We start from the raw sequence: 13,496 nt of genomic DNA, 5'->3' as shown, positions 1-13,496 counted from the left end.
CCAATATTTATTAAGCTAAAGATGTTTTTATGGCTAATTAAATCTGGTGATTGATTTGCTTCGTGTGACTACAGTGTGGAGTGACATTGGCAAATAACACTTTCAATACGGAGTCAGCATAGTATCAGACATTATTCCACAACGATACACTGTACACTTTGGGATAGATCATAGCATGTCTTTATACCTGTGCATGGGTATGAATGCAGATGGCAGCGAGGAAGAGGACGATGAAGACCTAGAGCTGCAGGACAGTATCTTCAGTCGTCTGGAGGAGCTGCGCTTCCATCTAGAGCAGGCCATGGGCTTTGAGAACTTCATCCAAGCCTACAACAAGATCAAGGTCTGAGTTCTTCCGTTTTGCATTAAATGTCAACTCTCACCATGTCTCCAGTGAGATTCCATGGTTTTGTGCCCGGATGAATGCATTGCGGGAATTCTGCACATCTAAGAGGTCTTTAGTGGTCTAACACCACCAATAACAATGCAGCCATGTACTTCTGAGATGAGGACACTCATCTAAGTTTTGTTTTTAGCCTTTGGCAATTGGATACAGATGTTATCCTTGACCTTTAAGAATGTTAAATGTGCTGCTTTATGATGCTTTTTATATATAGTTTGTCACACTGGAAGTGCAATAAACTGTAGTAATTTGCTGCAATTTTTTGCTTTTTGCTGCCATTCTGTAGCCAAAATGACCTTATAATTCTCAGCTTAAATGGTTGGTTCACCCAAGCATAAATATTTTGTCTTCATTAACTCACCCTGATGTTGCTCCAAATCTGTATGATTTACTGCAGATCAGATGTTGTTTGGACTCAAGTGTACTTCAAAATATCTTCTATTGTTTGCCTCAGAAGAATGGAAGTCATACAAGTTTGTAACGACATGAGTGTAAAGGATATAAATACATGATGATTATCCCTTTAAAGGTGCTGTGTGTAATATTTATGAGGATATATAATGTACATAACTATGTTTTCAGTGGTGTATAAAGATCTTACATAATGAACCGTTATGTTTTTATTACATTAGAATGAATCCCTTTACAGTGAAATCGCCATTTTTGTCCTGTTTTCGGCCACTGTAGCTTCTCTATGTACTAGAAAGGGAGGGGTGAGCGGTGGGTGGTTGCAATTCGCAACCTCACCACTAGATGCCGCTAAAATTTACACACTGCACCTTTAAGGACTTTAATGGAATTGGTTTGCATTACTTTATCCAATATTGGATTGTTGTTTGTATGAATTTTCTTTATTTATTTAGGCAATTCACGAGGATGAAGATGAGAACATTGCAATGGGCTCCAGCATGGTGCAATGCATTCTGGGAACTGAGCACCAGCACTTGTATCCTAAAATCCTTCATTTGGTGATGGCTGATGGAGCTTACCAGGAAGGTAAAGTGTTTACACACACATTCTCACTCTCTGATCCATTCAGGTACCATTTCAGATGTTCTCACACTAGTTAATTCAGTCAGATGCTTGCAGAAATAGAGCGATGTGACGTGGATGGGTGTAGAAGTGGGCAATTATGTCATTTAGTGCAGTAATTCAAGCAATGTAGAGAACGGCCTGAGAACACACAAACACACGTTCATAAACGAGATGTATTGACTCTGGTTTTTATTTAGACAAGAGTCTGTCTGAATGTTTACTAATTTTATGTATACCTTCCCCAGTTATTTATTAGTTTCTTACAGATACAAGACCATAATAAAATAGTATTATTAAATTAAATTCATATCAATTATAAATATAATTTATTGTTATTATCAATAATAATAGGATGTATCAGGATGTGGAACTAAACTCTGCAGGACAGTTTTTCTCCAGGGCTGAAGTTGTCAATCCCTGTATTATATGTTTATTAAATTATTGTTATAACAAAATAGTATTTACATATTTATACTCCCTTAATATTAACATGTATACAGTACATATATTTTAGGTATGTAAGCATCTACCTTACCCAGTTATTTTTGCAGTTTTTATTACCTAGATACAATACAATAATATAAAAAATAATTTATACATTGATGATAATAATAGTAGTAATAGTAAATACCCAATACACATATGTAAAAAATGAAAAATAATAGTGAAACCATCACACTACAATGTGAGAAAACAGACCGATTTGCTCCTTTCATATCTTAAAGGCTCAATGTGTAATTTTCTCCACTAGAGGTCGCTTATTCAAAACAAAGCCGTAGCTTAATGACGCCTTGATTTCTTGGAATCATGGGAGTTGTTGTCTTCAACTCTATAGCTGGTGGAAAAGAATCCGACGGGACTCGGCATATTCATGGATGAGTTAAAGGGGTGGTCAAACACATTCTTTTGAAGGCTTGATTGTGTTTGCAGGATGCACTGTAAAATGTGTTCATGGTTCGTTTAAAAAAAAAAAAAAAATCATTATTTTTCATATATTTGACCTTTATTGCTCTGTCCCTACACTGCTCTGTCCCTCCTTGTAAAAACATTCTGATGGTTTCCGGGTTTTTATGAAGCCGGTCCCTCAAAAATATGCAATGTGCTCAGATTGGTTAGCTGGCTCAGCTGTGTTCTGATTCTCTAACCGCCTAGTGCACGTTTCTTGGAAACCCCTTACCTGTACCTGTAGTCTGTAAAGACTGCGGATCTATAGTGATCACTACTAAATGGCACCTTTTGTATTTTTAGAACAATTATAGCCAAATATCTGTCACAAGAACTATTACCCAAGACTAACACTAAACATTGGCTTTACTATAGTAACCATATCAAACACAGAACCATGTTTAGCATGCCTGAAAATAAACAATACTTAAAAGCTCTAATCAAAGAATAATTTACACAAATTCCAAGCAAGTTCACTGTTGAGATTTTTTTAAAAGTTTGTAACGTCAGGTGTTTGTCAGATAACGTTAAGTATGAATGAGCATTTAACAAACCGGTTTGCAGAGCCAAACAGCGTTGTCATTTGTTTACTTCCTTGTTACAATGTTCAATTAACAATAATATTAATTAACAAAACTATTACAGGAAAACACATCAACGAAAAATAAATCATGCTTACAGGTAGTGGCCCGTAAACAGCTTCTGTTTTTAAAGTTGGAACTGCTCCATCTTTCAGGACAAGCCTTTGTGCGAATCCTGCATTGAACTCATGACGATTGTGGAAGCTTTCCTCCGTATGTGCAGCACAGAGAGTGAGATTTGGATAATAATTATGAGGGACAGAGTAAAAAATACATTTTAACCATTGATCCCCAACTCCCCTGTCCCTAGGAAGGCTGACCAAATTGGACCCGCAATCCAGATTAAAATAACAGCGTTTCATCGGCATTGCAGCAACAACACTCCAGCCTACTAACTCTTCTCCACAGCGATTAAAATTGGCCTCTCCCCCCTTATTTAATATGGGTTAATGTAAATATTGAACCCGCTGATGTCAGATAGTCTGGAGGAAAAGGCTGTAGTTCTGTCCGTTTGATGTAGTCCTTAGAAATTGATTTCTTTAAAAGCAAATATCTCTCTTTGCTTTAAACTTTGAACGTTATAACTTTGCAGATGTTGTTTATGCTCAAACAGCAACATTACTCGCTAGCTAAAGTTGGAAAAGTGAAATCGTGTTTTACCACCCCTAGTATTAAAGATTTATTAGTGTTACTGTAATATGAAGCAGGGTGGGGCTGAACGAGGCGCTTGCTAAAGAGAGACACGAGCGACACGGATCGAGAGCCGCTTTATCATATTACAATGATTTGAGTGCTTTGAGAGTTATGTTATAATGCTACTCTGTGTGTTCACTCGGCACTACTATGAGACACTTGTTCACACTGCAGTGAGAGATCGATATTAGGCATGTTCAAACATTGTACCCGTGATAAATCAAGAACACCCGATTTAAACATAAAACTAACTGTGTTGAGCTGTATAACAATAATTTGTTTTCTGTCAAACAATTGCTCACCTGTTTAATAAAACACATATATTAAAGCATCTGGGACAATGTAAATACACAAGTCAACAAAATATGTAACATTGTTCTAGTGGTATTAGATATATTATAGATAAAAATCATACATATTGTGCCTTTATTGTGTGCATTCTTTCACTTGTCCAAAAATAATTAGTTGGAGTGAATTGTTGAAATCCGCGGTGCCTGCTCATGCAGCAGATGTCTGAGCAGTTCCAGGGCATTCGGGTCAGGTCACATCATTTGGGTTAAGACGCATACATGTGTCTGCTTGTGTATGTAGCAGCCTCTGATTGATGTGAGGGTATTCCTGGCATTTACACTGTGTTCAGGGCTAACTCCAGATTATGGACTTTAATGTGACCTCTGACACCAGGAATATACCCTGGAAGTTTTCTTCAGATCTCGGTCTCGTAAGTGAGTTGATTATCCTTTAACAGTTCCTCTTTTTCTTTCTCTTCTTTCGCTCTCTCTCAGATAATGATGAATAGAAGTTATTCATCCGTCCCGTTGGCAGCCTTGGACAATCTGCTGGCAGGCTGAAGTGTTCCCATGATGCACTCTGACAGGCCGAGGAGGTGCTGTGGAGGGAAGGGGGGAGAGAGAGAGAGAGGGGAAAGGGGAAATGGGCCACTCAAGCATGGCCAGTTTAGAGTCCACGGTTGACTGTAGTTCTCCTTCCATATCCCAAGGAACTGAAGCACTTCTCTGTAAATTCTGTGCATACAAATGTGCTGTGGATAATTATATTTAACCAAAGCATAGCCGAGTGTTAGCAGGCGAGAAGTAATAACTCTCAGACAGAGATGTGCATGTGTGTCCTCCTAACTGATGACAGTCTGTATGTGAAACTGCTGCTCCTGCTGTATTCACAACAGCTGAAGCCATGGAAACTGCTTTTTAAGGCTCTAGACTGACCAGGGAGGTCTAGTTCAGGGGTCAGAGGTCAATAATCTGCCCAATATCAGGTGCTTGCACACAACAGGCAGTCGGTTTTAACCAGCTGTCTACCTCAAACAACAGACTAGTCTAAACTTATAGTCTAAAAATACCAGTCTTCTGAAATTTTATGAACCTTTTTTTTTTATACATACTTCTTACATGTCTTCATAACATGCTCAGATATTATTTTGCCTCTTTCTAGATTTCTTACTGGTGTATATTAAAGCATTATTTCAGGACTTAACAAAACGGTTATATAGGGAGAGTTACTATGCAGATAAAGTGCACGAGCACACTTAATGGGTTCTTTAACAAGATTGTTCGCCCTAAAATTAACATTCTGTCATAATTTACTCGTCCTCATGTCATTTCAGACCTGTATGACTTTACTTCTTAAAAGAAGATATTCTGAAGAATGTTTAAAAAATAAAAATGAATGGGGTCCTCATACTATGATTGTCAATGGGGTCCAAATGTTGTTTTGGACCCCATTCATTTTCATTCTAGTGTGAGTGTAAGTCATATACTGGTTTGAAACGACGTGATGGGGAGTAAATAAGGGGAGAATTTTAATAAAATTATAACATTTTTGGTGAACTATCACTTTAAAAGCTTTTGTCCATGCTGTGCACATGCTTTGTGCATGTTTTACACAGACATTTTGAGATGGACTCCTTGTTTTAGTTGCTGGCAGAATGTGGTACTTGAAAGTGTACAGGAAACTGTTAAATAATTTGCAAGCATTACTGTCTGATTGCATGTCAGAATATATATATATATCTTTGTACTTAAATAAACTTGTTTTTTGGGGGGCTTTTTTTCAAAGAATGTGCCTGTGTGTGGGTATTTGGCAATAAAACACTCCGCTTCGGATGTAAAACTGCTGAGCTAAAATCAGTTGCCAATATGTTTTCAGCTACCTAGATGGGCTGGCTTTTCTTCATCTGTCCTCCACCTGATTGGTCCAGTGAACCGTCGGTCAGCAGCAAGCGTGCAGCTGTCACAAGAATTGGCTGGAAGCATTTAGGGGTTTCCCCTTATCACTGAACACCCATACATTCTCAGACAACCATAAACTACTGTGGGTGTGTATACGTTGTGTCTGCCAGATATCTTGAGTCATATAGTGTTTGCGTTCATTAAATCAAGACTTTCTGAATTCATTCATGTGTATTGCGATCAAAATGATTGTATTATCAAATTATTTTCTGGATTTATACTACTGTTTAAAAATTTGAGATCAGCAAGAAATAAGTACTTTTAATCAGTACGGAATCGGGTGCATAAAACATTTATTATGTTACGTATAAACATAACATATTTAATATATAATCAATAAAAAATACACACATACAGCTCTGGAAAAATTGCCACTGCAAAATTATCAGTTTCTGTGGTTTTACTATTTACAGGTATGTGTTTGGGTAAAACTAATATTTTGTAAAATAAAAATATAGTAATTTAGAGCATTTATTTACCGAAAGCAACAACTGGTCAAAATAACGAAACCCATGCAGTGTTTTCTTTCCAACCTCGAATAACGGAAAGAAAATAAGTTCCTATTCATTTTTAAACAACACAATACTAATGTTTTAACTTAGGAAGAGTTCAGAAATCAATATTTGGTGGAATAACCCTGATTTTCAATCGCAGCTTTCATGCTCCAGTCTTTCACATTGATGTTTGGTGACGTTATGCCACTCCTGGTGCAAAAATTCAGACAGCTTGGATTTGTTTGATGGCTCGTGACCATCCATATTCCTCTTGATCACATTCCAGAGGTTTTCAGGTCTGGAGATTGGGCTGGCCATGACAGGGTCTTGATCTGATGGTCCTCCATCCACACCTTGATCGGAACAAAAAAAATTATATATATTTATATATATATATATATATATATATATATATATATATATATATATATATATATATATATATATATATATATATATATATAATTTAAATCATTTATACAAACAGTTGGGGGAAAAAATATATTTTTTAATGTTAGATACTCAAAACACTAAAAATATAATTCCAAAATGTCATGCCAAGGAAAACCACACATATGGCTGAGGAGATTCATCATGACCTCTAATGCAAACATTATCCATTAAATACATAATTCATAACTAATTGGTATAGCAAATAAGTGTCTCAGGAACTATTTTATATTTGATAATTTACACCGACCAGGCATACCATTATGAAGTGAATAACACTGATGATCTCTTCATCACAGCACCTGTTAGTGGGTGGGATATATTAGGCATCAATGTGAACATTTTGTCCTCAGAGTCTGTGTTATAAGCTGGAAAAACGGGGAAAGTGTAAGGATTTGAATGAGTTTGACAAGGGACAAATTGTGATGGCTAGATGACTGGGTCAGAGCATCTCCAAAATTGCAGCTCTTGTGGGCTGTTCCCGGTCTGCAGTGGTCAGTATCTATCAAAAGTGTTTGAAGGAAGAAACAGTGGAGAACCGGCCACAGGGTCATGAGCGGCCAAGGCTCATTGATGCACGTGGGGAGCGAAGGCTGGCCCCTATGGTCTGATCAAACAGATGAGCTACTGGAGCTCAAACTGCTCTAGAAGTTAATGCTGGTTCTGACAGAAAGGTGTCAGAATACACACACAGAGCATCACAGTTTGTTGAGTATGGGGCTGCATCACCACTGAAAGCGCCAACAGTGGGCATGTGAGCATCAGAACTGGACCACAGAGCAATGGGAGAAGGTGGCCTGGTGTGATAAATCACGTTTTCTTTTACATCATATGGATAGCTGGGTTCATGTGCGTTGCATACCTGTGGAACACATGGCACCAGGATGCACTATGGGAAGAAGGCAAGCCGGCGGAGGCCGTGTGATGCTTTGGGCAATGTTCTGCTGGGAAACCTTGGGTCCTGCCATCCATGTGGATGTTACTTTGACACGCTCCACCTACCTGAGCATTGTTGCAGACTATGTACAAGCAACACAATATTAGGTCATAATGTTATGCCTGTTTAGTGTATAAATCATGAGTTATGAGAATGCATATTGAAAAAGCAAATGCATGCTTTATAATTTATAGAATAGTAATACTTATAAATAGTATCATTTATTATAAGCATGGATTTCATAGAAAGTGTTACTATAAGAATTTTGCCCTGAACTACCAGGCAAACACTTTCTGTGATATCAATTAGCCTCACTCGGTTTCATGCTTTGTACGTGTTTTATATCCATTGTCACGGTTAATTATGCCTCTTTGATGGCTCTGCGCTATGCACATACAGCTCCTTCATCCTGTGGGAGAATAAATCACAGTGTACAAGGAAGCACTGATGGATGGAAGAGTGGATTTATATTTTCTTCAACATGGCAGAGTTTTACTCTCATTTGAGTGTCTTTTAATTTTGTAGGACGTATATATGTTGTACTGCCATTTTAGAAATGGCAGGGTGTCATTAATCACAGTCTACGGTTAATGCTCCTGAAATGCTTTCAATTAAAAAAGGCAATGTAATTAACTATTTATCATCTAAACGATATGATGACACTCATTTACCAATGCAAATAAAAGTTGGGTTCATGATATGAACATTTCAATGATTCATTGGATTGATTTAATGTTCAATATTCTTGGGGGTGCTTTTAATCAAGGCCTGTGCTGGACACTGTGGGAATGTTTAATATGTTCATGACGGATGAGGTCATTGAAACAAGGCAATAAGACAGCAAGAATGGATTGTGCAAGAAAAAGCCGTTATCCTGGTCTCACCCTCCGTTCCTATCTTTTACCCATTTATCAAATCCCAGGGGTTGAGTTAATTGACTTCCCGCTTTCGGTTCCCAAAAGGCGATATGCGAGTCTCTTATGTATATATGCAATGCATACACATTCACGCTCCGTTTGCCATGTGCACACATGAATGAATCGTTTATGTCTGACCTCACTAATTTCAGCGATGGCTTTGTGCCTAATCTGACAAGTGTTTTGCCTGGAGGTATAATTTTGCAGACTTTCTCTCTCTGAGAGTCGAAAACGCAGATCTAGTTTATTTGTACAGTCTCTCTGTGGGCTTCTTAAAGTGGGTTAGGTTGAGTTAAAAACCTCCCCCACCTGAAGGCAGATTAATACTGCTCTTTCATTAACCTCTGCACTATTAACTGTCTATGTGTGGAAACAGACATTCAATATCCTGCTGAAGTTCTGCTGAGACAGAACGGTGAGATTATCGATAGCGCGGGCTGCAAAGCGTGTATTGAGAGATGTATTTGAGAAGGATAGAGAGGGGAAGAGAAAGCTGGATATGTTAGATGACGATCTACAGAGAACATTTGGTGCAAAGAAATGTGTTTATGTGGGGAGATCAGGGAGTGTTGTGACACATTTTGCTTCAAAGTCTGAAAGTGTCTGTGCTGTGTCAACCCTTTATATAAGATTCCCATATTTATCTGGTACACATTAACTAAATCTGCAATTGATGCCTAAACTGTGTAAATTAATGTCAAGTACAAAGAGCACTGTTGTTATAACCTACAACACCACCATGATAGGTTGTACAGTGCCCTCCACTAATATGGCCACCCTTGGTAAATATGATCAAAGACGGCTGTGAAAAAATAAATCTGCATTGTTTATCCATTGATCTTTCTTTTCTTTTTTTTTAAATAAAAAAATTATAACCCTTCATTGAAGTAAAACTATTGATAGTGGGGGGAAACTCACATAATGAAAAAAATGTTTTTCTCTAGTTCATGTTATTGGCTAGCCTGACAAGCCAGACCCACATCAAGATATTTGGTCTGGAAACTCACCATTGACAGGGCTCAACGGATAAACGGTTGTCTTTCAAACTCCCTCTGCACGCGATAGGATAGCGCTACAACCAACCAGAGCAACGAAGGTGAAGCAGAGCTAGTTGATAGATTAAACATTCGCCGTATCCGGTCGGCAAAACTCAGAACACATCTTCCCTTCTTAAGAGTGAATGACTTCGATTCGAAAGACCGCCGTTCGCCAGCTTCTGTGTTTAGAAGTACACTCTATACACGTCTATAATGTGATTGGCCCGACCAGAGTTTGGCTTTTACAGCTCAGAAGTGTATTGAGAGTTGCTAGACGACACTCGCGGCAGATTAGATTTGCTTCCGCTATAGGGTGCGTCTAGATTTCTAGGCTAGTTATTGCCCACAATTATTGCACTCGATTATTTTTGTGTTGATTTTGATGGGGTTTTTTGACCACGGCCCATTATCAGATGTTTTTTTTATCTGTTGGTATTTGCTCCATGATACCATGAATCTGAACAAGATGTCCAGGACCTCCAGCAAAAAAAAAAGACCCACAACATTAAAGATCCAGCGGTGTATTTAACCATGGACACTGCAGTCCGAATAAATAAATTGTAATACTAAATAAATTGGCAAAACTCAAAAAAAAATTTTTTTCAAAATTCAGCTCAAAATTTTTAAGTAAAGAAATTTAAAGATGAAGTAAGCAGAACTGGCATATTTTTATTTTGTATTATATTTAATGGTTTTAACTTCAAATGTTTGAGTACACTTATTTATACATTTAAATTTTCATGTAACCTCAATATGAAGTTTTGTATTAGTATAAACTTGGCTAGCTATAGCAAGCTAATTCAGAAAATGCTAATTTTGCTAACATGCTAACAATAGCATGGTTTAGCACTTGCTGAATGAGTGCAGAAGATGATTAGGATTGTAGGACTAGCAGCTAGTGGTCAAAACAGGTACTGCAGTCCAAATATTGGAGCGCGTTTTGTGATCATAAAAATTAATTTGACTGAACTAATTAGTATAATTTAAGTTTGTCCTACTCAAACCAATTAATTATTTTGAGCGTTAGGGTTTACAGTGCAGACAAGTAAAAGCTGTAATTCCCAGCATGCTTTTTTGGGGACGTAATGAAGAGAGTAAAATGTTGAAATAAAGTGACAAAGTTTGTGTAATGTCAAAAGCACTGCTAAATTCTGGACTGACCAAAGGACATCCGGTAACAAGGCAATAATATTCTGTCTGGTTAAAGATGAATAACCAAGTAAAACCTACTTAAAGGTTATACGCTTTGTTAATTATTAATTGAGAGCTACGACTATACGACTACAAACTCCCAAGAATCGGTGTTCGGACTTTAATGATTCAATGATTATGTTGGCGTTTCCAAAAATGAAACATGCAGCAGACTCGCACTTATTCTGTGTCTGACGTTAGATCGTGAATTCATAGTTTTGAAGATTTAGATGGTCGTGGTAGATTGTCATGGCCTTGGAAAACAGATGCGTTCAAGCTGCAAAGGATCCCTGAATCCATTATTCTGTCTGTCAGAGCTGGCTCTCATGTTTTGAGGAAAAAGCATTTGTCATGTCTCCTCTCTCTCTCTCTCTCTCTCTCTCTCTCTCTCTCTCTCTCTCTCTCTCTCTCTCTCTCTCTCTCTCTCTCTCTCTCTCTCTCTCTCTCTCTCTCTCTCTCTCTCTCTCTCTCTCGCTCAGCCCCTCCGTGCTTTTTTATGGCCCGTGACACAGCTGTCGCCTCAAACGTGGCAGAATCGTATGTGTGTGGCTGCAAATTGCTGATCACAAACTCACTCGGGGAAAAAAGAAAAGCCGACATAACTTTCTAGCCGTGGCACTGTAATGGCATTGGTTTCTACTTTTGCATAAAGAATGAAGATGCATAAAACATGCAACTATTGTGAATCACCTGCACTCAAAACACTAGTGGACTGGGCCGTGACTGGGTCAGTGATAAATCAAAGCAGGCCTTCCCTCCGGGGTTATCCAAGAAATTTGCACCAAGCTTTACAGCCTCTGCCCCTCCCTTCAGGGGTGGGCTAAATGACCCCCGGCAACAGTGAAATATGACCGGAGGGCTGCTGCCTGCTCCAGCGGGATCACTTCTGACATCCAAGAGCCGTGCCACCATAAATCTAACTTCTTTATTATTCTCTCTCGCTCTCTGCTCGCAATACTATTCCTCTTGCCCTTTTCCCCCCGTGTTTCATGCATATTTACCATATTTATTTTCTCGTTCTGATTTATTGTTCTCATTAGCCAAGGCATGACAAAAGACACTGCACTCACATGCATATGTGCTCAAATGAGCCCTTCATGAACTGTTTCAGCTCAATTACACACACTTGCTTACCAAATGGTGCCATTATAGTGCATGATTTAGTTAAGAGTGCAAATTGCTCACAACGATGTGTTGTAATTTTTCCTCGAGCAGACAAAGGACAAGCCGAACACTAATAAAGGGCAATTTCAACATCAAGTCTAACATTGTGAAGTCTGTGTTCTCTTTTGGCGTTAACATTCTCTGCAGGCTCCGTAAAACTGATGAGTCAGTACATAAATCGTTCGCTTCCTATGGTGTCTGAAGTATATGCGCTACTGTAAATAAACACTGAGAAGCTTTTGAACAAGTATAGGCTACACGTATTGCCTTTGACTTACTGTTTATGCTTAAAGCAATAAATTCTTACAAGATATATTATTTCATCATGATAAGAGCCAGTGATGTAGAAACCTGATGATGTAATTCCTGTTGACTTTAGGGCTTGAGAACTTTGCCTTCAGTTAAAAAGACTATAGGATGACAATATATTGCCATCTTAAAGGGATATTTAAAAAAACTTTTTGCAGACAAGCAGACCAACAAAGCAGGAGTTCAAAAAAGTAGGTGTTCAAAAAAAATTGAAATGGCTGACAGCAAGTTTGAGCAAATATGGCATAATTGGTCTCGTTGTTACATGCACAATACAGCATTTTAGGACACAATTCAAAATGGTCGTCATCCACAATAGTCAATATAGGAAAATTTAGTATCATTCAACTCAGCATTATGCACTGATTCAGAAGAGACCTGATTTTTTTATTTTGGTTTTCTGATTTTTGGGAAAACCATTCAGAAGTTAACTGTTTGAAAAAGTTGTTATTTGGTGGGAAATTTTTCATTACTTTTTTTGAACAGTTGGTGGCGCTAGAGGGATTGGGCTAGAGACTCCAAATTTTCTGTGGTGAACGTTTGGACTGTCCTCTATCAGTGTGCCAAATTTCACAACTTTTTAGCATACGGTTCTATGGGCTACCATAGACTCCCCTGACGGAAGAATAATAAGAAAACCAACGGATACAATTATAGGTGCCATCGGTGTTTGGCCCCTAATAATAGCATCTCAATGATTCTAAAATATCAGTGGTTCACACATGAAAATCACACCATCATTTTGTTCCAAACATTTCATGAAACAAAAGATATTTTAAAGAAAAAATTATTTTGATATTCAGAAACATTTAAAGTGGAAGAGACAGAAAACAAAGAAAAAAAGATCAATTTTCAACAGTTCCTAATCCTATTTAAATGACTAGAAAAATATTCCTTAATTTCTAAATCCTTAAAGAGCAAAGCCAGAGGCTTCTGTTTGTCGGATGAAACCCGCCTTTGTGGAATAAAGCAAAGGGTTATGTGTTTAAAATGGAAAACACTTCCTGTTTTATAAAAATATAATGTATTTGACCATAAAAGGGAAGTGTCTGATCTGATATGAACCACAATCATGTTAAATGTCTCTTGTA

At 37.9% G+C, this 13,496-nt stretch overlaps 1 protein-coding gene across 1 annotated transcript in view; it reads left to right on the top strand.

The window, feature by feature from the left end:
• The window catches only part of nek1 (NIMA-related kinase 1), a 41,931-nt gene extending 35,861 nt beyond the window's left edge, over nt 1-6,070 (top strand). Inside the window, exons 34-36 of the mRNA XM_067416916.1 lie at nt 210-343; nt 1,267-1,399; nt 4,443-6,070. Of these exons, the coding sequence (XP_067273017.1) occupies nt 210-343; nt 1,267-1,399; nt 4,443-4,456 (281 nt within the window). The 3' untranslated portion in view covers nt 4,457-6,070. The remainder of the gene's footprint in view (nt 1-209; nt 344-1,266; nt 1,400-4,442) is intronic.
• The last annotated feature ends 7,426 nt before the right edge of the window (nt 6,071-13,496 follow it).

Source organism: Pseudorasbora parva, chromosome 15 (assembly GCF_024679245.1).
Source record: "Pseudorasbora parva isolate DD20220531a chromosome 15, ASM2467924v1, whole genome shotgun sequence".
Lineage (NCBI taxonomy): Eukaryota > Metazoa > Chordata > Actinopteri > Cypriniformes > Gobionidae > Pseudorasbora > Pseudorasbora parva.
Note: the sequence above shows the minus strand (reverse complement) of the source record. Positions and strands in the feature narration are given on the sequence as shown.